Source organism: Anolis sagrei, chromosome 3, assembly GCF_037176765.1.
Source record: "Anolis sagrei isolate rAnoSag1 chromosome 3, rAnoSag1.mat, whole genome shotgun sequence".
Taxonomy (NCBI): Eukaryota; Metazoa; Chordata; class Lepidosauria; order Squamata; family Dactyloidae; genus Anolis; species Anolis sagrei.
This window is the reverse complement of record NC_090023.1, coordinates 117,148,528-117,172,451: the sequence shown is the minus strand read 5'-3', so window position 1 is coordinate 117,172,451 and position 23,924 is coordinate 117,148,528. Positions and strand designations below refer to the sequence as shown.

The window sequence follows — 23,924 nt, the reverse complement described above, 5'->3', positions numbered from 1 at the left end:
AGCCATGAAAGCCTTCAACAATACATGAAACCGTAATGGTTGTTCAAAAATTCCCAAGGAAGGCTCAACTCTTGAGAGCAAATAGCTAATGATAGGTGAGTATAAGGCATATACGAATAAATTATAAAACACATAAAGCTATCTGAGTAGCAAATGACAAGAAATAGGATTATGTAGAAATCTCTGTATATAAAATATACAACATCTGCAGAAAAGGTACTTTTTGTGTTCTTTATTTTATTTATGTTTGGCATCATTGGGGTGAAAATAAAAAATACAACTGTCAACATCACAATAAGCATGCTAGGACTATTGTGTACAGTTCTAGTCTCTGTGTACAAAAAAAAAAAAGAATATTCTGAGCTGGAAAAGGTGCAGAAAAGGACAGGAAAAACAATCAATGGGCTAGAGCAAGTTCCATATGAGAAAAAGTTACTACTTTTACATTGGTAACAAATCAAGTCTGAACTTTCCCTAGAAGTCATGATCACCACACTGAGATCGTTGTGCATTGCCCATATCATGAGAAGACATGGCTCACCAGAAAAGACAATAATGCTTCTTGATAAGGTAGAAGGCAGCAAGAAAGGAGGAAGAGTCTGGAAAGCATGAACAGGACTCTTGACATAGGGGCCTCTCATTGCCATCAGTCAAAGTCAATTTAACAGGAGTTAACATCAATAACAAAGATGACAGTTTAAAATATGGTATTTATCTTGTGGATAAATTAGCTTTAGGTTTCTCTCTTTCTCTCTCACACAATACTAGAATAAGGGGTCCCTGAAGCTAAATGAAGAGAAAAAATGAATTGTTTTTGTACACAATATATAATGACCATTTACTTCCTTAACAATCCCTAATTTATATTGCTTTAAAGGAGATCTAGACACTTTTGTGGAGGATAATGCAAGAAATAATCATTAAGTTATAGGTTACCAGCAGGATCTAAGGTAGTGTTACTGTCTTAAATGTGGCTTAAGATGATATAAAGGAATCCATTACCACCTTTGAAACTCTCCAGGAAAAAAGAAATTGCTAGTATAAACTTTTGTAATATCTGTAGAATTAAAATTCAAGAGAAGACACAATAAGAAAAAAAAGCAAAATATTGCACATAGTCCTATGGAGATCCTTCAGAGAACATGAACCTAAGTCATTTAGGGCTTTAAAGACATCAGCAGCACTTTAAATTGTGCCTGGAAATGGACTGACAGTCAATTGAGTTGTACAAGGAAGTTGCAACAACTCATCAACAGCTCTTCTGTTCCATTAAAGTTTCTGTGCATTTTTCTAATGCAGACCCATGTAAAACATATTATAATAATCAAAATGGAATGTAACTAAGATATGTGTTACCACAACCAGCTCATATTAAAGGGTAGTTGTGTTGGCCATGTAGCAAAATACAACAATCTGCAAGAGTGGTACTTTTATTAGCTAACCAAAATGCAGAAAAAAATGATGCAAGCTTTCAGTGCTGCACTAGTTTCTTCCTCAGGCAAAAGAAGTTTAAAAATCATACAGGAGAGGAAAAATGATGATAATAGGCATATGTTTTGTATCAGATGTTCAATTGCTCTGGGAGGATCTCAATGCAGGCAAAGGCCATTCCCCTTCTTGGCCTTGGGGAACCAGGGGGAAAGCACCGCTAATAAGGTCCTCTGTCAACCAAACATGTCTGGAAATTGGTTGGACTGAGTTAAGGTTCTCTCCCAAAGATATTAGAAATTGGACAGGGTCATGTAAGGTGAAACGGTCCTCCAGATAGCATGGACCAAAGCTGTTAAGAGCTTTATAAGTCATCACAAGCATTTTGAATTATGCCCAGAGATGGTTATATGTTTCTTATAGCCAGCTGCAGTTAACAGTTTGGCTGTAGTTCTATGCACCAACTGTAGTTTCTCAGCACTTTTCAAAAGGAGCCCCACACACTAATCTAAAGTGTTTGAATATATTAACCATGCATATTAGAAATTGGGAAGATGTACTACCTGTAATCCATCCTGCCCGGATCTGATATCAGATGGTGATAACCCTCTCATGTCTGCTTCCATAGTTCATGGGAAATCATATGCAAAAAAAGTCTGGCTCAGGGAATGTCAAACTTCCTTCTTCACAGGCCAAGCACAATGTGGGCTCCTCAGATCCATCCTGACCAGGTTCCATGGACTTCTCATTGCATTCTACAAACAATTGCCGGACAGTTTTGGGTTGCCAGGGATATCGATGCATTCCAAAAACACCAAGAATCTCAGCCTAAGGATCTTTGTCTTTAAACCTTTAAGGGTTTCGTATTATGCAATATTAATGGTCACACATTTGATCATAAAACACCTATATTATTCTGGTATATCTGACCTGCCAATTCCAAAAAAATGTCACCAGTTTCCCCCCATCAGCCCTAGTTTTTGAGCTACAGTACATATGCCATCTGCACACCCATAGAAAACTGTGATAACCATTTCAAATAAATTAGAGCTGATGTGGTCTATCCAATGCAATTTTCTGAATCAGTATCCCAAACAATCCTGGGAAGAAGCCTAAAACCCAAGACACTGGGATTTTTTTTAATAGGCTGTGTTATGTAATAATTCTTACAAAACTTCTAATGGACACAAGTAGAAGTCTACTGAATTGTGAGGTTAAGGAATCTGCACATACTTCAAGGAAAAAATAACAACCCATAACCAAATGGGTAAGGATGAAACATCCTCAACCCTCCTCTTCTCAAAAAAAAAAAAAATATTCAATCCCTTGGGTACCTTTTAATTTAAAAAGAGAAGCAGCCATCGTCTTTGCTATACATATTTGTATAGCAAATATGTGTGGTTTGCCTCTCAGTGTACAAAGGTTTAATGAGTCATCAGAAGGAACACATGTTCTATATCTCGGGGGGGGGGATGCATTACTCAAAATGGGAAAAGAGGTGGGCATATGAAGACAGGCAAGTAGCTTTGGTTGTATAATACTGTATCCAATATTAGCATTCATACTAATTTAGGCAAATGCGTATTATCTCATGATAGATGAGTAATGTATGATACAAGTGTTTTCCCTATTCTCTCCTAGCCTAATTACATCAGGAACTTAGGACTTCTCTTTGTATTATTCTGTAACTTATATAGGATATAATTCCAAGCTAGCATGTTCATGACAAATTAAAGCCAACTAGATATTTATTTATTTTACCCCTGGCTCCAATGGGGAAATGTGATCAGAGCATCTCACTGGTCAATAACGGAAAAGAACAGCCCTAGACAAGCTACAAAGGGGGAAAACATTGGGTGAGATGAAAGGTTTGGGGTTTTTTTTGGGGGGGGGGATAATATAAGCACCATTGTTTAATAATTAGTTATTCAAATGACCACTTGGGATGGAAACATAAAGTAGCCTGGTAGAATGGCTACTACAAGGTGACCTTGTGGGAGAAGAGAAGCCAAAAGAAGCATGTATCAGATGTAAGTGCTACACGTTTGCTTCCCTTCTCTGCTTTGTTGCAGCTTAATAGAATAGCTGCAACTAGGGCACAGTTGAGGAAAGGCAGAGACAGAAAGTTACTGAGCAGAGCCAGTGAAACAGTCATGCTTCCATTTTAAACCACAGGTCCTGGTCCTGATGGTATGGGGTTTGTGTTACATTTGGGGGATGGGGCTCAGCACCTTGGATAGCTCACTTCACATTGGGACTAAATCTCAGGGCCTATCCACACAGCCACATAACCCAGAATATCAAGGCAGATAAATCACAATATCTGTTTTGAACTAGATTATCTGAGTCCACACTGCCATATAATCCAGTTCAATGTGGATTTTATACAGCTGTGTAGAACAGTGGTTCTCAACCTGAGGTCCCCAGATGTTTTTGGCCTACAACTCCCAGAAATCCCAGCCAGTTTACCAGCTGTTAGGATTTCTGGGAGTTGAAGGCCAAAAACATCTGGGGACCCCAGGTTGAGAACCACTGGTGTAGAAGGAGCCTTAGTGGATGATGATGATGATGATAATAATAATAATATCTTTATTTTTATACCCCACCTCCATCTCCGCAAAGGGACTCAGGTGGCTTACATGTGGTCAAGCCCGAACAGCATTATAAAATAAAATAGCACATTAAAATATATAATGGCAGCATGAAATAAAATAAAACAACAACATTATAAAAGAGTATAAAAGCAAAACATCAACCAACAACCAGTGGGTTCTATGATAACAATCAGTTTCTGGGTACTAGGTAGGAGTGCTGGTGCAAGGACAATTGTGATGATAGGGCTGATGGGTAAGGCGCATTGATCACATGACAACAGTGGAACTAGAGATTAGAAGTCGAACCTGAATGTCCAGACAGCGAACTTGAGTCCTTAACACAGAGTAATTGGGTTGAACTGGTTTAACCCTGCGTTAAGCAAACTTATGGGATGCTCGTGAGTTTCAGAAAAAACTACAGTTTTGGATGAGTGTGGATATCAACCCAACTCTCAAGGTGAATTGTTTGGATCAGGAATGAGTGTCTGAGCATCTCTTCTATTCCAGCAGCCATTTCTCATGTGCCTTGGAAGCAGCTTTGCTTCCTTTTAACAGCATTAATTTGCACACCACACAGGAAGATCTATGACAAATTTCACAAGTGTGGCTGTGGTGCGCTTTTATTTCAAAAAAGTAAAAAAGAAAACCTTGTTTTGAATAAGACGACTATAAGACGACTGCTGGCGTATAAGACTAGTCCCGAATATAAGACGACTCCCATGCATAAGGCTACTCCAGCGTATAAGACAACTCCTGCGCATAAGACGACCCCTGACTTTTGATAAGATTTTCTTGGGTTAAAAAGTAGTCATATGCCAGAATATACGGTAAGTGAAGAACTCGTATAAGAATCCATTTTAGGACAGCAAAAAAAGCCTACATTTCAGAAGGCAACTTACTGTAGTTTTGTCTCTAAGAAACAAACAGCACAGATGTCTTGAAGGCCAGGAGATCTAGATTGCACATGTCTTCCAGCTTCCCAGGATTCCTTTCCAGGCTCTTCAGCTGTTCTGATCTGACAGGGATAGTGCCAACTCATCCCTTTGTCACATTTTTCTTCCTTTTCTCTGTAAGCTTTTTTTCAGGGAACTGCAACCTCTCCCAAATGTTCCTTCCAAATAACTTTTGTCATTTTGGGTCCCATCTATGCTGGTTAGTGTGTTGAACTGCAGTATGTGAGTCTATAAGGACAATGTAATGCAGTTTCGATCTACATTATATGGCAGTGTAGGTGAGGCCTTGAGTACTCCGACATCACTTGATCAAGTGTCACACTTTTCATCTGTGAAACACTCCTTACCCTCCTTATTAGGCGTGCTCTGGTTTTATATGCTTTTGTGGTTTTAACTTGAATTGTTTTTAATATTAATGATTAATACTGTTTTAATTTTTGCATATTGTATTTTTAAAGTTATATTGTAATTCTTTTAATTGTGAGCCTCTTTAAGTCTCCGTACGGAGAGAGAAGGTGGGATATAAATGAGCATTATTATTATTATTATTATTATTATTACCCCACTAACTCAGGATGGGCCTGCCTCAGGGGAGTGTGTTTGCTCAACCAATATTTAATATTTTCACAAATGATCAGCCACTGCCAGAAGGGACAGACAGTTTGATCTATGCTGATGATCATGCCATCACTGCCCAAGCAGGGAGCTTTGAAATGGCTGAAGCTTTCGGTGCTCTTACTGCTTATTACAGGGAAAACCAGTTAATTCCTAATCCATCTAAAATGCAGACATGTGCTTTTCATCTTAAGAACAGACAAGCAATTTGCACTCTGAGGATTACCTGGGAAGGAATCCCACTGGAGCATTGCAGCACACCCAAATACCTGAGAGTCACTCTAGACCAGGCATCCTCAAACTGCGGCCCTCCAGCTGTTTGGGCCTCCAACTCCCAGAAGCCCTAACGAGCTTGTTCAATTGTCAGGAATTCTGGGAGTTGAAGGCCAAAACAGCTGGAGGGCCGCAGTTTGAGGATGCCTACTCTAGACTGTGCTCTGACTTATAAGAAGCATTGCTTGACTATCAAGCAAAAGGTTGGTGCTAGAAATAATGTCATACAAAAGCTGATTGGCACAACCTGAGGATCACAACCACACACATTGAAGACATCTACCTTTGTGCTTTGCTACTCTCCTGCTGAGTATGCATCTCCAATGTGGAATACATCTCACCACATTAAAACAGTGGATGTGGCTCTTAATGAGACATGCCACATTATCACAGGATGTCTACACTCAACACCACTGGAGAAATTACTCTGTTTAGCTGGTATTGCACCACCTGATATCCGCTGGGAAGTAGTAGCCAATAATGAAAGGACCAAGGCAGTGACATCTCCGGCCCATCCTCTGATGAGATAGGATTGTTGTTGTTGCTGTGTGCTTTCAAGTCATTTCAGATTTAGGATGACCCTGAGCAAGAGTCGGGTAAATGAACTTGGAGGGCCACATCCGGCCCCTGGGCCTTAGTTTGAGGACCCCTGCCTTAAATCAAGAAACAGGTTTCTAAGATCTACAGAGATATTCACAGGAACACCTCAGCAAGCGAGAGTCCAAAAGTGGCAGGCTCAAACCCAGAACCTCAATCAGTGGCTGAGACTGGATGAGAGACTCCCTCCTAGGCACACAGAAGGCTGGGTGACTTGGAAGGTGCTGAACAGACAAAACAGCACCATAAGATGCAGAGCCAACTTTGAGAAATGGGGCCACAAAGTGGAGTCCACGACATGCGAGTGTGGAGAAGAGCAAACCACAGACCACCTATTCCAATGCAGCCTGAGCCCTGCCACATGCACAATGGAGGACCTCCTTATAGCAGCACCAGAGGCACACCAAGTGGCCAACTACTGGTCAAAGGACATTTAATAGAATGCCAACTTTTTAAACTTTGTGTTTTCTCAAATACATTGGTTTGCTCCTGATACGAGAAATAAATAAGTAAGTATGGGCCTCTGGTCTATTTGGAACTTAGAATATTGAATTGGAAGCAAATCGCATTCTAAGCACCCCTGAGGGGTGGCCATCCACTCTCTGCTTAAAAGCCTCCAAAAGAGCCTCCACACACTCCGGGCCAGAGAGTTCCACTGCTGAACTTCAACTCCCAGAAGCCCCACCCACTTTGCTCAAGGGCCAGGAATTCTGGGAACTGAAGTCCAAAAATACCAAAGGATCGAAGCTTGCGTGGTCTCCTTTAATTGCCATGGCAACGCCTCTAGAATTCTGGGGTTTGTAGTCGAGTGGCTCTTCCGCTGCGCCCCCTCCCCCCCCCACAGGCCTCTCCTGAAACTGCAAACCCCAGGGTTCCATGGGACGTCAAGGTGACGTCACCGCGTAGTATTGGTTGGAGGGGAGCCTCTCCTTCCGGAGGTGGGCGAAGGCAGCGCTCCCTCGGCACCTTGGAGAAAATTCATCGCGCCTCGCCTCCTCGCCTCCCCAGTTTCCTTCTCGCGAGCTTCCCCCAAGCCTCGCGAGAGCTCCTGTTCGCCATCTTAGTTGTTCTGGTGCGGCGGCGGCGGTGGCAGCTGCGTGAAGGAGCGAGTGCGGGCGGGCTTTGCGGGAGGCGTTCCCGCAGCATTCCTTGCAGCGCAGGGCCCCCTCTCTCCCCCTCTCCTCCGCTCTCCTCCTCCCCGGCTCCCCGCCCTTGCCTGGCCCGCTCTCTTTCCGGAGGAGTGTGGTGCCCGCGCCCGCCGGGGGTCCCGCCCCTTTCTTGGCTCGGGCCCCGGGCCCTCCTCGCTGCCAGTGCTGGATGGTGGCGAAAATGATCATAGAAAACTTCGAGGCGCTCAAGTCCTGGCTCAGCAAAACCTTAGAGCCCATGTGAGTCGAGGCTGAGGCTGAGGGAGGGGGAAAGTGTGGATGGGGACACGGGGCCTGGCCTCCCAGGGCCCTTCCACACAGCCATCTGGCCCAGAATATCAAGGCGGATCACCCACAATACCTGCTTGGAACTGAGTCCACACTGCCATATAATCCGGTTCAGTGACGATTTTATATAGCTGTGTAGAAGGGCCTCAGATTGGCCCATAAAGACCATCGTTCGGGGACAGAGGAGCCCCCTGTGACACAGTGGGTTAAACCACTGAGCTGCTGAACTTGCTTACCGAAAGGTCACAGGTTCGAATACAGGGGAGCGGCGTGAGCTCCCACTGTTAGCCCCAGCTTTTGCCAACCTAGCAGTTCAAAAACATGCAAATGTGAGTAGATCAATAGGTACCGCTATGGCAGGAAGGTAAAGGCACTCCATGCAGTCATGCTGGCCACATGACCTTGGAGGGGTCTACGGACAATGCTGGCTCTTTGGCTTAGAAATGGAGATGAGCACCAACCCCCAGAGTCCGACACGACTGGACTTAATGTCAGAGGAAAACCTTTACCTTGGGCACAGATCTAGGCTTGTATCCAGGAAAGCCTGATTTGGAGCTCAATAGCCTCCAAAGTTGTGACATCTTGACTTTAGGACAAGACAGTTGTTCTCAGCCTGTGGGTCCCCAGGTGTTTTGGCCTACAATTCCCAAAAATCCCAGCTAGTTTACCAGCTGTTAGGATTTCTGGGAGTTGGAGACCAAAACATCTGGGCACCCACAGGTTGAGAACCATTGGTCTGAGAAGTCAAGCTCTTTCCAAACTGTGTCAACACATAGAATCATGAACACACAACATGGAAATAGCCCAGTGGTTAAATTAGTTCAGTTGCATCTGTCACAAAGGTTGTTGGTGTATTTAAGGAATGATGCTTTTGCATCTCTTCACAGAGGCCTAGTATGCAAACAGAAGTTTGTAATTTTATATCATTACCAGTACTTGGTGAACTCTGAAAATGTGGCACAGAACATAGGAAGCTGGTTTGTGAGTAAGTTGAACCATTGATCTATCTATCCCAGTATTTTTATTTATTTTATTTATTTATTTACTTTGCTTATATACCGCTGTTCTCAGCCCGAAGGCGACTCACAGCGGTTTACACACAATAAAAACAGCAATAATTCAATGCACATATAACAATTGACTACTTAACCATTTTTACCCCAGAGCAGAGCAGTGTATGGGTGTGGGCCCTTCCTCACAGCCCCATATCTTAGAATATCAAGGCAGAAAATCTCTTATTTGAGTGTGGACTCAGATAACCCAGTTCAAAGCAGATGTTGTGGGATTTTTTACCTTGATATTCCGGGATATAGGGCTGTGTGGAGGGGCCCTGTGTCACATGAAGGTAATGAGAAACTTCTGAGACCCCTTCCACACAGCTAAATAAAATCCCACATTATCTGTTTTGAACTGGAATATATGGCAGTGTGGACTCAGATAACCCTGTTCAAAGCAGATATTGTGGTATTTCTGCCTTGATATTCTAGGTTATATGACTGTGTGGAAGGGCCTTGAGTCAATCTGAAATAATAATTATAAGTAATATATAGTATTTTTAAAAATATAAATGAAAGGTTTTCATGAGATATGTTGTCTCTCCATGTATTTTTTGTTACAATATATGTATGTGTCCATATCTATTATAACATCTCTTCCAGTAAGATGACCCAGGACCCTTTCATACAGCCATATAACCTAGGACCCTTCCACATCCCCATATTCCAGAATATCTACTTTGAACAGGGTTATCTGAGTCCACACTGCCATATATTCCAGTTCAAAGCAGAAGAGGCAGGCAAGAAATAAAACTGTTGTTATTCTTTGGTTTGCTAGTAAAGCTGAATTACTAAGTCGCAAAATGATGCATGACTAAAACTGTATCACCAATGTGAAATGTTTGGAAAGCTCTAGTATAAGGTGTACATGAAACACCTATGAGTTAAAATTTGGCTTCCATCTCCATGATTTCTCATTATGTTTGAAATAATGTATTTTATTATTACAATCATAGACCAGAAGTGTAAAATTTTAAAACATTAGAAACAGAGCTTTTAAAAAAACGTTATTACTAAGTCCAGTAATGCTCAACATTAAAAGCAGTCAATGTGTATGTATATGATATGCAGTTAATCCTAAGTCTAGGCTAAAAAGTCCAAAACATATCTAGTCCTAAGGGTTTGGGGTGAGTGATACTCAAACTGTAAAAACAAGAGTCTGTGTGTGAACTCCATTCTGATGTTGAAAATATTAACCCCTCCTGCTTTTATCCTGCAAGCTCATACGTGTAACAAGGAGATGGGATGGCAGCCTGACTTGTAATTCTGACGTCCTTCTTCCTGACAACTTTTTCACTATTTTGAGGGGGAGTCTTTGTAGAGGCATTCAATTATGCAAGCCCTCATTTGCGATGCCATCCAAATACAGTGAGAACTAGACTTTACTGATCCAAACACTTTAGGATTTTTTAATTTGTAGCCTGCCACTTTTCCAGATCTGGGACCTGGGCATGCTTGGTTTAAAACATAATTGATATTAGGAGTTGTAGTTCAAGACAAGAAGAGCTATAGGTTGTGGAAGGAAAGTCTTGATTGAAAAAAAAAGAAAAAAAGAAGAAAGTCTTGATTGAAGGTATTAATCTTGAGCTGAATCTGTTACATATAGGAGTGTGTAATTTGATCTTTACATGTCTGTGTTTTTTATTATTTAAGTTTGGTTTACAATTTTTTCTCATACCCATAGATTGAACACTGTGATTGAGTGCTGTGTAAGGACCCTTTTTCTGTATAAAGAAACACAGCTGAGAACCGAATATTTGGAGGTGTAGGGTAAACTGTAGGGGTGATGCAGATATTTTATCTGGATTGGGATCTTGATTCCTTGTTAACAGCTTGTTTAACTTTTGTTGTATTTTGGGTTTATGCTGTATGTGTTTGTGTTAAATGTGTTTGTCAAGTGTTTTGATAATGGCCAATGGGCCAATCAATAAAATGTACTACTACTACTCCTGTGTTTTCAATTGAGGGTGAAACTTTTAATATTGTAAAAAAAGAAGTGTACAGCCAGCAGAAAACAAACAAACATAAAAGAATTCAGGTATGGAAAGGAGAATTTAATAAGATGTCCAAGTCAATGATGTTTTGATAACTTGCTCTGTTACAATATTGATGACTTGAGTGAAAATTTAGATTTTACTAGTCTCCACGTATTTTACTGTATTGGGGCAGCTGTTACTTAACTATATTGTTCAGAGCTTTCATTTTGTTTTAATCTGGCATAACCAGAGAATCTCTAGTTTAATTAAAATACATTTTAAATGGCAGATTTTTTGTCACTTGGTTTATGAAAAAAGATATTTTATGAATATTAATGGTCTAATAAGGCAGATACTGTAATGAAGTCTGACAGTTCAGTTTCTTCTGAGTTGGACTTCGAGATCTTAAGGGAGCTACTGTTGCTTTGAGATTATTATAGTGGGCATTTGTTAGGCAAATAAAGTGTAGGAGTTGTAATATGCGGCATAATATGTTACTTATATGGAAATAGTGTTGGGCTGAAAAGCTGTGTGGAAGAAAAACTTCAGGAAGTGCCATGGCAGAAAACTGAATACAAGGTTGCGCTTTGGATTCCAGTTATATTTTATGAACATTAAAGTAGACATATATTTTATGTATTTTAAACCTCAGAGGCTTAATCAGTATAAAATATAACTGAAATCTGGGAGACATCCTAGTTTCCTATTTCTGAATCATGGAATGAGAAAAAGAGTGCAGTTACTACAGGAGCCCCCAATGGTGCAGTGGGTTAAACCACTGAGCTGCTGAATTTGCTAACTGAAAGGCCGCAGATTCGAATCCGGGGAGTGATGTGAGCTCCCACTGTTAGCCCCAGCTTATGCCAACCTAGCAGTTCAAAAATATGCAAATGTGAGTAGATCAGTAGGCGGGAAGATAACGGTGCTCCATTCAGTCATATTGGTTACATGAGCTTGGAGGTATCTATGAACAACACTGGCTCTTGGGCTTAGAAATAGACATGAGCACCACAGCCCAGAGTCGGATGCAACTGGACTTAATGTCAGGGGAAAATCTGTACCTTTACCTCTACTACAATCATCCTTGTGATTCTTGTTTCAAAGGCAAGATAGTGTAGGGATCTTTGATGACAAAGTTGTAACACAAATTTACTAGAAGTAATTACTAATTGTCCAGAGGCAGCAGAAACTGTAGATGCAAGCAATTCTTAGCATAGGAATTGTCAAAGGAATTGTGTAGTTTTTAAAAGATAGCTTTAAATAGTGGTTCAATATTGAAAATATTGTGTACATTTGGGACCTATGATGTGTGCCAGTTAGGAGGCCCAGTGGTACAGTGAGTTAAACTCACCAAAAGGTCTGCAGATCAAATCCGGGGAACGGGGTGAGCTTCCATCTGTCAGCTCCAGCTTCTCATGCGGGGACATGAGAGAAGCTTTCCAGAGGATAGTAAAACATCCGGGCGTCCCCTAGGCAATGTCATTGCAGGCGGCCAATTTTCTCACACCAGAAGTGACTTGCAGTTTCTCAAGTCGCTCCTGACAAGAGAAAAAAAAAGTGTGCCTGTGCTCTCAGATGTAAATGATGCCACTGTATTACTGATATGGAAGGATATATTCATGAAAATAGGGTTATCTGGAGATCCCAGGTGAGAAATAAATGCTTTGATTCATTACATGTTGACATCCCTTATCCAGAATTCCTGAATCCAAACTACTGTTCACATGGGCAACAGATACACAGATACCTTTGCTTTCTGATACTTCAGTGTATAAAAAATTGTTTTATGCATACAATTATTAAAAAATAATTAAATTATGTTCAGGCAATGTATATGAGGTCTCCATGAGCTATAAATGAATTTTGTTATTAGACTTGGGTCCCATGTCCAACATATCTCATTATGTACGTACATGCAAAGAAAGATATTTCAAAATCCAAAAAATAAAAAGAAATCAACAATCCTAATTTTGGATAAAGGGAAACTCATCCTATATTGCAATTCAGCATTAAAAAGCAAGGGTCTCTACATGGATGTTCATATCTATGGCTTCTAGCCATTCTAGAAGCCATAGAAATTTCTAGAGAGGTGATCTCATGTATCTTTTTCAGGAATTTTAATGTGCTTTTTTTTGCTTTTGTGGGAGGTCCTGTGTCCCTAACCCCAGTGATTGCAAAGGGGGCTTGACTGTATGCACCTATAACTCTGTGGACTACAATATGAAAAAGGGGTCCTAGTTCCAATATCTTTCTTTTTCTTCAACCATTGTACGGCACTGGGATGGGGAAACCCAACACTGCATTTTGGCAGGTATAGTAATTAAATATCTACAGCTGTTGGAAAGGCACCTCTTTAACAACAAAATAGACAGGGCATGTGTACCTTCATAGTACTTTTCTTTTTGAGTGAACAAGGCAAATGCACCATTGTGTTTGATACATTTATAATATGTTCTATTGTAGTTTTAACAGCAGTCTAAATGTTAAAAGGCAAAAAGAAATAGAAAGAAGTTATAGCAGTCTGCGGCTTGCCTTAGAGTAGAGCAGGCATCCTTAAACTGTGACCCTCCAGCTGTTTAGGCCTCCAACTCCGAGATGCACTAACCAGCTTGTTCAATGGTCAGGAATTCTGGGAGTTGGAGGCCCAAACAGTTGAAGGGCTGCAGTTTGAAGATGCCTGGAGTAGATTATCACCGTGCAGCTACATCTGGCAGTTGGGAAACTGCCCTTGGCTTTTTAAAAATGATTTTAGGGGAGATAACAGTTACTTCAGGTTATAGATCAGTGGCAAATTACAATGCTGCACTTTTATCTAAATGTTAGAAAGTGGTCTAGGTGTCTGAAAGTGGCACAAATGTAAATAAATATAACTTCCTGTTATAATAGACCGAAACAATATGAAAACAGCCTGTTCTTATTTATAGTTAGTTGGAAATGAGTCTTGCTGTATATCAGCTGTGCATTGGGTTGCAGACTAATTCAGCTGATGAATATTGAACTTGAAGCATATTTGATTACTCCAGATGGCAACCAAATTTTAAATATATGATATAGGAAAATATTTTAAATTGTGGTATAACATCTCCACTGCCACAACATAGTCCTGGTAACCACACATTGCAGGAAGGTGGATTAACTGTAATCTCAAAATGCAGGTGTGTATGCTAATACCCCTTCCTCTCTAAAAAACATGAAATAATGAGACCGATAATCTTTTATAAGATAAAATATTTAATGTAAAATCAGTGAGTATGGAATAACTAGTATGAAAATAGGTTTTATTATATTATTTTGAACAAACAGTTTTCCTGTTTTTCTTGTTAATGGGTTGGAAAACTCCCTAGAGTTGCTGTCCCTACAGTCTGGGCAAACAATTTCAGTGTTTCTACTAATACTCATTTGCTGCAGTGTTCCCTGTGGTTTTTCATCATATTTAGTCTTAGTTCGTTGCTTTGGTTTGACTTTCACATTTTTTTAGGACTGTTGTCTGTAGTACTTTACCTATGACACTATTCCTTTTACACACCTGTATGTGAATTTTTTTTAAATATACACATTATGGAACCATAGGCTCATTAAAATTGAAAGTATTCCTTAAGCTTATTAAATACCCTGGGATTTTGGTGCTGCATTTTTTTTTACAGGAGATGGTTTAAATATAGCTCAAGCACCATGGTTACTTTTGTTTCTCGTGTTCTGTGGCAGTTGAAGCATATGTGTAGAAACTTGGCTTTAAAAAACAAGGGGCAAGATTAAAAGACTTTAAAATGAAAATTCAGTTGTTCTCCCAGGGTCTTCCTCTGTAGATGAGTCTGTAAACTGAGGATGGAATCTGACTTTTCTCCTAGAAGGGACTTGCTCTTTGTCCAATAACCATGGGTAGACTCAATTGGACTGATAATCATTGCGATCTCCTTCAATTTTTAAAATTTTAAATTCCTTCACCTGGTTATATAAATCACTACATTTTTTGTCAAGAGTCTCCAGCATAGTGGAAAGTTGTATCTTTCATAATGTTTTCCATAAGATTAGTTATTCTAGTTTCTCTATCCTTAATAATGCTATCAAGTCCAAGGAGCATTTGTTTAGAATCTTAAGCCATTGTTATAGAAAATCCCTATCTTCTTTGAACATACTAGTAAGGACGGAGAAACTAGATTTCAAAATGAAAATGACAAAAAAAAAATCAGGACCACAAAAGAGTGAAAATTGTATCATAATATGGCCAATACATTTCTTTGTCATCTTTGGTGTTAAAATATTTCTGTTATGGGGTTTTGTTTAAATAACATTTCAAAATAAATAACCATAAAACTGAAACAGAAAATTTTATTGATTTATTGCCAGTCATTTTGTATTCATTTATTGTCTGTCATGGGGGAAAGGTGGCTTATAAATTAAATAGGTGTAGTGACACCAAGTATGAAAACATGATGTAGTGGCTGGTGATTGTATGCCTTCGGATTGTATCAATTTAAAGGGCTTTCTTGGCAAGTTTTGTTCTATGTATGTGCATGCGTGTGTTGCTTTTGTTTTCCTCTGAAGCTCAGTGAGTATGACTTATCCAATGTTACCCAATGGCTTTCCATGGTTGAGGCAAGATTTGAACTCTGGTCTCCAGAATTCAGTGTTAAAAGCAGAACATCACACCAGGATCCCCCAATTAATTGAAAAAAATAAGAATATTTCAGTAGATCATTCTGATTTCAGTATAAAATATTTCATTGATAATTCTTCTGGGACATCCAGTTAAAATTAATTGTTAATCTACTTTATCATTTTCCCATTAACAAACCTTCTCTAAAGAGAAACAAGGGGGAAAGAATGAGAAAGTACAGGTTATTCCAAATGGGAAACCATTGTGTTCTCTCCTCCCAGCCCCCCTCCCCAATTCAGGTCAGTGGAATTTCACAGTAAATACCATCTGTATTATCACCTTTTAAAACCATATAGTTTTATTACCAACCACAAACATTAGCTCTTTGCTGGCGATTAATTAACAACAATGCTAAAAATCATGACAATATAGATTTTCCTTTTTAAGAATTACAAAATGTGTCTGTTAAATCTTGTGCTGATCTCCCTGGAAGTACCTGCCTATTTCTTCTTTAATGAGGTTGATGAAGTATAATTAAAATAGTGGAAAGTTAATTTTTCATTTAAAAGAACACTCAGTCTTTTCAAGATCCCTGTTACTTTTAAGTCTTCTTAGTATCTTTGAACTTCATTTGATCTAAATGGATATTTCAGTCCTCCAGATCTGTCTGCTACTAAATCAAATAGGCCAGGAGGAAAGTCAGTTAAGTTTCAGGTTCGTCGTTCAGTAGGGATATTGCTGTTATCATCACACTTCTAGTTAGAGGAGTAAAGCCGCAGGTATCAAATACTATGAAAAACAGAGAAGTTTAGATTGCAGAATGGACAGTTGTCTTATAGAAACTAGATTTCAATCTAATAATAATGTCTGGTTGCAATGGCCTTTGAATTCCCATAGGATTCAGCTTTGTCCCCTATGCTGTTTACTTTCTACATGAAACTGCTGGAATTGATCATTTGGAAGTTTGAAATTGAAAATTACAGATTGAGTATCCTTTATCCAAAATGCTTAGGGCTAGTCGTGTTTTCTATTTCATATTTTTTGTATTTTGGAATATTATTAAATGCATATTGAGTTGTTGGATATGTGTACATCTCACAATTTCATAGCTCCTCGCCTCCTTCACCAGCTTGATGTCTTGCTCATTTGCGACCTATATTGTGTGTAGAACGTGAATCTGGAGAAAAACTGAGGCTCTGAGGATATAAGGGAAATGATATTCAGGGGAAAATGCAGTACAGAATATCTCTGAGGAGCTTGCTCTCAGAGTCCAAGGAATCTGTAGCAATTCTGAAACAATGTCTGTTGTCAGTAATGGACTAGATGGGGACAAACAAATTGAACCTTAATCCAGAAAAGACAGGGGTTCTCCTGGTCAGTCAATAAGCAGATTACAGAATAGGGACTTTGCCTCTTTTGGATGGAGTTACATTCTCATTGAATTCTCAGACTCATAGCTTTGGGGCTCTCTCGAACTCATTTCCGAACATATTTTGGCAGTAGCCAGTAGTACATTTGCACAATGAAAACTAATGCACCAGATTCACTTGTTCCTTGATATGTCAGATCTCATCATATACCATTTGGACTATTATTACACACTTCATGAAAACTGCCTTTGAAAGCTGTTCAGAAACTTCGGTGGATTTAGAATACTGATGGGGCCAGTTACAAAGAACATGCATCTCACTTGTTAAAATTGCTTCACTGGCTACTGATTGGTTTCTGGGCACAATTCAAAGTGTAGGTCATCACCCCAATATGGCTTTGGTCCAGTCTATTAAAAAGACTATCTCCCTATATAAACCTGCCATAATCTTAAGTTCTACAGAGAAGTGTTTACTTTTTGAGCCACCACTTGGTGAGAGCACGAGAGAAAGACTTTTCCATGACTGAACCTAGATTATGGAATTCCATTCTGTGGGAGGCTAGTCCTGCTGTGTATCAGCTTGATAGTATTTATTTTTTGTCAAGGGAGCTTTTCATATATAATCACTCACAGGGAAACTATTCCACAGTACATTGGAATACTTCTGTGGGATATTGAAATGTCTACTTTATTTTTTAACTTTTGTATACTTTTGAATTAACATGATGCTGATTTAAATGTGATGGTTTTAACTGTTTTTAGAATGGTATTGTCATAGTTTATCTGATTTCTTTTGTGAGCATATTGGGTTCTTTTCTGAGAGAAAGGTTGCAAATAAATAAATAAAATAAAATATAGTCCTTTAGCGATAGGGCATTTTGATATCCCACACAGGGGCGGCTCAACCCATTACGCAAAGTAAGCATTTGCAGTATAGTTGATTTTGCCCAGGGGCACTCTTGAGGCGCTCTGGGGGGAAAATAGACCTTGACATATGCAAGTTGTAGTTACTGGGATGTATAGTTCACCTACAATCAAAGAGCTTTCTGAACTCCAGCAATGATGGAATTGAACCAAATATGGTACACAGAACTCCCATGACGAACAGAAAATATGTATCAGTGATTGGTTGGGGGGGGGCACCAAAATACTGTTTGCTTGCCGTTGAAAATTACCTAGGGCCACCTCTGATCCCACAGTACATTGGAATACTTGTGTGGGATAAAAATACATTGCAGACCCTGCAATGCAAGTTTTCTAGTGCATGAGTGCTAATAGCCTTTTTTATAGTCTTGTGTCTTCTTTGACATAGGCCATTGTACAGGACTGATTAAATATATTAGATTTATATTATAGTAGGATTTATCAGCATTTGATGTGGGTCACAATCCCATTATTTGGATAAAAACTCTTATCAACTCTATCACCTCTTAGCTGGCTTTAGCTTTGTACTTCCAAAGAGACTAAACATTTTGTCTGTTGATTATAACTTCAGTACTCTTTATTTTCCTCTTGCTGTTTGTGAAATATAAAGAGCTAAATAGTTATCTGTAGAAATAGTAACTAAGAACTGTAAATTTAATACTTAGAATATTTGTAAAATAAAAACAAGAATGGAAAAATCAAAAGCAATTTTGATTAAGCATATCAAAAACAACAACAGTAATACTTGGGAAGTGTCCGACCTGTGATCAAATACAAAAGCCAGCATAGTGATCTTATTTCCTGTGTGCTAATCTTGTTGTGTATGAAATAATAATAATAATAATAATAATAATAATAAACAATTTTATTTATATCCTGCTCCCTCTCCAATCCGGACTTGGGGCAGCTTACAGAAAATAAAACACAGTACAAAGCCCAAAGCAAAAATAAAATATAATACATAAATGGCAGTCTCAAAACTTAACAGACTAACATAACAATCATGGAAGATAGTTAACAGTTTTTCAAATGTTTCATTTTAAAAGTTGAATTAGAGGAAGCTTAGTATGTTTCAAAAAGCTTGGCTTGTGAGTAATTTTTAAGTCCAGGGAATTTTTTTTCACATACTTTATGTTTTTCAGTAAAGATAGTTTACTCTTTGTGTGAAGATTTAGTTGTGATCACAGTGATGGTTCAAAATGTAGTACAATGTGAGAGACGAAATTAAGAAATTGCCTCTTCAGTATACATTCAAGCGAAGTAAACAATAAAACAGTGAAAGTATGGAACATAGTGTACCAGCTTGAAGTAAGATCTAAATGTATCTTAATTACTGATAGTATTAATCTCCACTTGCAGATGTGATGCAGATCCCTCAGCCCTAGCGAAATATGTTCTTGCCTTGGTCAAAAAAGACAAAAGTGAGAAAGAACTGAAGGCACTGTGTGTTGACCAGCTAGATGTGTTTCTTCAAAAGGGTAAGTTCTTGTGAACACAAAACTGTGATGGGTTCTGATTTCCTACTGTGTACTGAGGATTCACTTACATATTGCCCTGAGTGTGCACTACATAGGTCATATAAAAACCAACAGCCATGGTGTTCCATAGAAATTTAGTGAGAGCAGTACAAACCAGATACAGTAATTATGGTTTTGCTATACAACAAGCATCACTTTTGGAAGCTCTTAATGATCTAGTAGCTGTTTGTAATTAGACAAATTATTGCATGCTTCCCACTTTCAACTATGTTCTGAAATGCCTTGAAAGATTACTATTGTCCTATGTTGTGATTATAAAACCTGTTCCATCACTTTAAATATTTGCTAATCTGAAATCATTTCTGCTTATAGCATTTGAGTAATACTTTCTTCCAGGTTTTCTTTCTTTGAGCTTCAGGGGTTCTCTGATTGGAGAATGCAGTGTATTATGATGCTATCAAAACTGTCTTTTCAAGTCTGAAAGTTTGGGATAGCATTGTCCCAATGATCTGATAGAGCAGATAGCACAGGGCAGAGACGAGTGCTGTTTGGCTCTTACTAGTATTAAAAGTTACTATAATTCAGTTATTATTATTGAATTATTATGGGGAGATTGAGGCTTTGTTTGGGCATGAAACTCACTTTGGCACAGTCACCTTTGGTTTTCACTTACCTGAAGTTGTAAGGATAACAGTAGGGAACTCCCTGGACAAAGGCAAGGTTGAAATGTAACAAATGTTGTCAGTTATCGTTACAGTTGTTTGCCTCAAGATAAAAGCCCCCCATAAAACAGAATGGTTATTGTTTTTATAACTATTTGTTTTATACTATTTAAGTTGTATTTTATTTAAATTGTACTACTTATTTATAGCAGTACAAGGCATTGAATATTTGCCTTTTTATGTCTGTGAGCCACCCAGAATCCTGATGGGGAGATGGGGCAGGATATAAATAAAGTTTTTTTTATTGATAAATAAGGTTTGATTTCTTGCAATGCCTTTTTTATATCCTGCAGACTGGACATTTAATCTATTGGCACAAAACAATTAGGTTCTTAGTATTATCCATTATATTACTGACCTGGCCGGAGTGGTCTATGCCTTTGTCACCTCTAGGGTGGATTACTGTAATGCGCTCTATGTGGGGCTGCCCTTGAAAACGGCTCGGAAATTCCAACTGGTCCAACGAGCAGCAGCTAGGATGTTACCTGGCGCTCCTTACAGAGAGAGGTCAACCCTCCTGTTCAAGGAGCTCCACTGGCTGCCGTTTATCTTCCGAGCCCAATTTAAGCTGCAGGTGCTTACCTACAAAGCCCTGAACGGTTTGGGACCAGCCTACCTGCATGATCGCATCTCCATCTACGAACCCACACGCTCCCTTCGTTCATCTGGAGAGGCCCTGCTCATGATCCCACCTGCGTCACAAGCGCGTTTGGTGGGGACACGAGACAGGGCTTTTTCCGTGGTTGCCCCCAGACTCTGGAACACCCTCCCCAAAGATCTCAGACAGGCCCCTACATTGGCAGTCTTCAGAAAGAACTTGAAGACCTGGCTGTTCCGATGTGCCTTCCCCGAATAGGAAACCTCCAATACCAAGTCCCATAAGCACTTTATTAAAGCTAAGACCGCTGCACACCGCACACTGCACTTGCCCATAAGCCTCATATTCCACCCGTCACATCAGCACTTTTAACTCTTGTACCCTTACTCTGGCCTGGCCCAGTTTCATCGTGTCTTAGTGGATTGTTCATTGTTTGTTGTTGTTTAGATTGCTTTAATTGTTTTTAATTTGCCTAGGTTTTGTATTGTTGTATTGTGTGTTGAGGCCTCGGCCTTTGTAAGCCGCATCGAGTCCTTCGGGAGATGCTAGCAGGGTACAAATAAAGTTTAATAATAATAATAATAATATGGAAGTGATAATTTGTGTATCTTTCTTGCTATAATTTAGAGACTCAAATATTTGTGGAAAAACTTTTTGATGCTGTGAATACAAAAAGCTATCTACCTCCACCAGAACAGCCGTCATCTGGAAGCCTAAAGCCAGACTTCTTTCAACATCAAGAAAAAGACACAAAAAAGGAAGAGGTAGTAATTATTTGTGCTTATTTCTGTGTTCAATTTGTATCTTGTATTTTGGTTTGTATATTTGACGTGCTGTTTGTAGTGCATCTAAAACTGAGATAGTGATCTGAGGGGCTCATTAAAGATCTTAAGAATGTATATCATAGAGATATGAAGCTTATAGGTATAAATCATATGACTTGATTAAAAATTGTGTGTTGAAGAACGCTTAGTAAGGGTGCATTAACATAAAAATGTCTCAGAAAAAATTATACCAGAGTCTTAGAAAATTATGCCAGAGCCTGAACTCTTCACAACTACAACCTTTTATAACTTTTTGGCCATGACATTTTCAGTATGGGAGAAAGTGTTGCATATAATGTATTAGCATAGGTTGTAGTTGTGAAGAGATCAAGCTCTGGTATAATTTTCTACAAGCTGGATTTGAAAATGGCAATTTGGTTTCTGGAATGGCAATTCTGTTTCACGCTTGTTTTCCATAATTTTTGTCAAGATAATTAAAGAAGAAGAACGAGAGAAGAAGTTTTCTAGAAGATTAAATCATAGTCCCCCTCAATCAAGTTCACGGTACCGAGAAACCAGGTAATTCTCACGTGAAGTTGATAATTGCTTCAGATTTCTGAATGGATATCCCTCATTCTCATTATTCAATCCAATGAACACATACCTAAATCTTACTTTACTCTCATTTCCTACCAGATGTCAAACAGCAGCCTTTTTGAAATCCTCTCAGACAGTTGACTTATCTCCACTTGCTCTCAGTGTTCCATTCTTAGCCTCTCCCAGCAGATCCTTACCTTACAATATCTACTGCATAGTGCCTATATAACAACTTTATCTAAAAAATGTAATAACATGTAACAAGTCCAAAACATCACAGAGACCCAACTTTAAATTAATTAAAAATACTTCTATTCTAGTATCTGTTTCTTTCCTCCCATATTGAAATTTAAAATGCCATTTGCACCAATGTCAAAGTTTTAATGACTGTACCCATCACTTTTTATACAAATGGTTATGGTTATGTTTTGTCTTTGATGTAAATTGTTGATTCCAAATTTATTTAGAACTTTGAGTGTGTTTCTGTATAACAATCTAAAATATTTAGAAGCAGGGATGAAAGAAAGAAGGACGAGCGCTCTCGCAAGAGAGAGTATGATCGGAATCCTCCGCGGAGAGAGTCCTATAGGGACCGTTACAACAGAAGAAGGGGGCGGAGCCGGAGCTACAGCCGAAGCCGCAGTAGAAGTTGGAGCAAGGAAAGGTTGCGGGATCGAGATAGGGACAGGAGCAGGAGTCGAACAAGAAGCAGAACAAGGAGCAGAGGTAATTATTAGTTTTCACGTTGCTTTGCAGTGTTTATTATTACCATCCCACAGCTATGATTTGACACTACTGCAAAGCTTTCCAAACGTTTCATGAGATTGACACACTTTTTAGACATGCTTCATTTTGCAGCACTGTAATTCAGTTTTATTACCAAGCCAGAGGTCAAAACAACCCCTTATAAGGGATATAAGCACATGCAAAAGTTGTATTAATGAAATGTATGGGGACACAACATAGCTCATGAAAGCGTTTCATTTATATTTTTTGAAGTATATGATTAGTAAGATAACATTTCCAAGATTTTTGTCCTTTTTTGTTATGTTTTAAAAAGTTATAAGAAGGCAAACAGGGTCTCAACAGAGTCCACAATTCTGGCTATTTGTTTGCATGAGGGTAAATTTTACTGAAGAGGTTCCACTTGTGGGTGAATAAGCATGGTATGATATTGTACCTTAAAATGTTGACACACTGCAGCCAACACACTAATGCAGTGGTTTCAAGCTTGTGCCCTTTAGGTGTTTTGGACCTCAATTCCCAGAACCCTTTCAATAAAGTTTACCCTCATGTAAATAAATAGTCAGAATTGTGGAATCTGTTGAGACACAGTTTGCCCTCTTAAAACTTTTTAAAAACTTTGTACCCTATAGGTAGAAGTGAAAATTGAATATTACCTTTATTTGAAATACCTCTCTTCTTCTCTCAGTTAAATTTAGCAGGGAGGAGAAATCCAGCAAAGCCCAGAACATTGTAAAGCTTCATTTAGAGAATATGGAATTTAATTAATAGAAGGTATAGTCTGACTATCCCGATACCATTGAAAGAGTGCAGTAAGAATGCATCTGTAAGATCTCTGATCATTGGCTTAAGTTTTTTTCCCCCTGGGAATGTTTGAGAAAAGAATGGCTGCGCAGCAATTGACACATTTGATGAAGTTGATCATATTCCCCTCAATCAATAGAATTGGTGTGGTGTGGTGGTTTGAGCAAGACCAGGGTTCGAATCACTGTTCTATCATGGAAACCTAATTCATGTCATACTGTCAGTGTCAGAGAAGAACTGAAGCAAAACCCGTTCTGGAAAAATCTTGCCAAGAAAATCCTGTGATAGGGCTGTTATAAATCAGAACAGATTCAAAAGCACACATCAACAACTTCAATCAAACCTCTGTTCTAACTTTGGACAGAACCTTTGCTATAAAATAATGTTTATTTTCCTAGAC

At 39.0% G+C, this 23,924-nt stretch overlaps 1 protein-coding gene across 5 annotated transcripts in view; it reads left to right on the top strand.

The window, feature by feature from the left end:
- The first annotated feature begins 7,391 nt into the window (after positions 1–7,391).
- RBM26 (RNA binding motif protein 26) overlaps positions 7,392–23,924 on the top strand; it is a 63,189-nt gene continuing 46,656 nt past the window's right edge. For all 5 annotated transcript variants that reach the window (XM_060769514.2, XM_067466867.1, XM_067466865.1 and 2 more), the window contains exons 1-5: positions 7,392–7,848; positions 19,177–19,295; positions 21,243–21,379; positions 21,870–21,958; positions 22,485–22,702. In XM_060769514.2, coding sequence (XP_060625497.2) covers positions 7,778–7,848; positions 19,177–19,295; positions 21,243–21,379; positions 21,870–21,958; positions 22,485–22,702 — 634 coding nt within the window. In that variant the 5' untranslated portion in view covers positions 7,392–7,777. The remainder of the gene's footprint in view (positions 7,849–19,176; positions 19,296–21,242; positions 21,380–21,869; positions 21,959–22,484; positions 22,703–23,924) is intronic.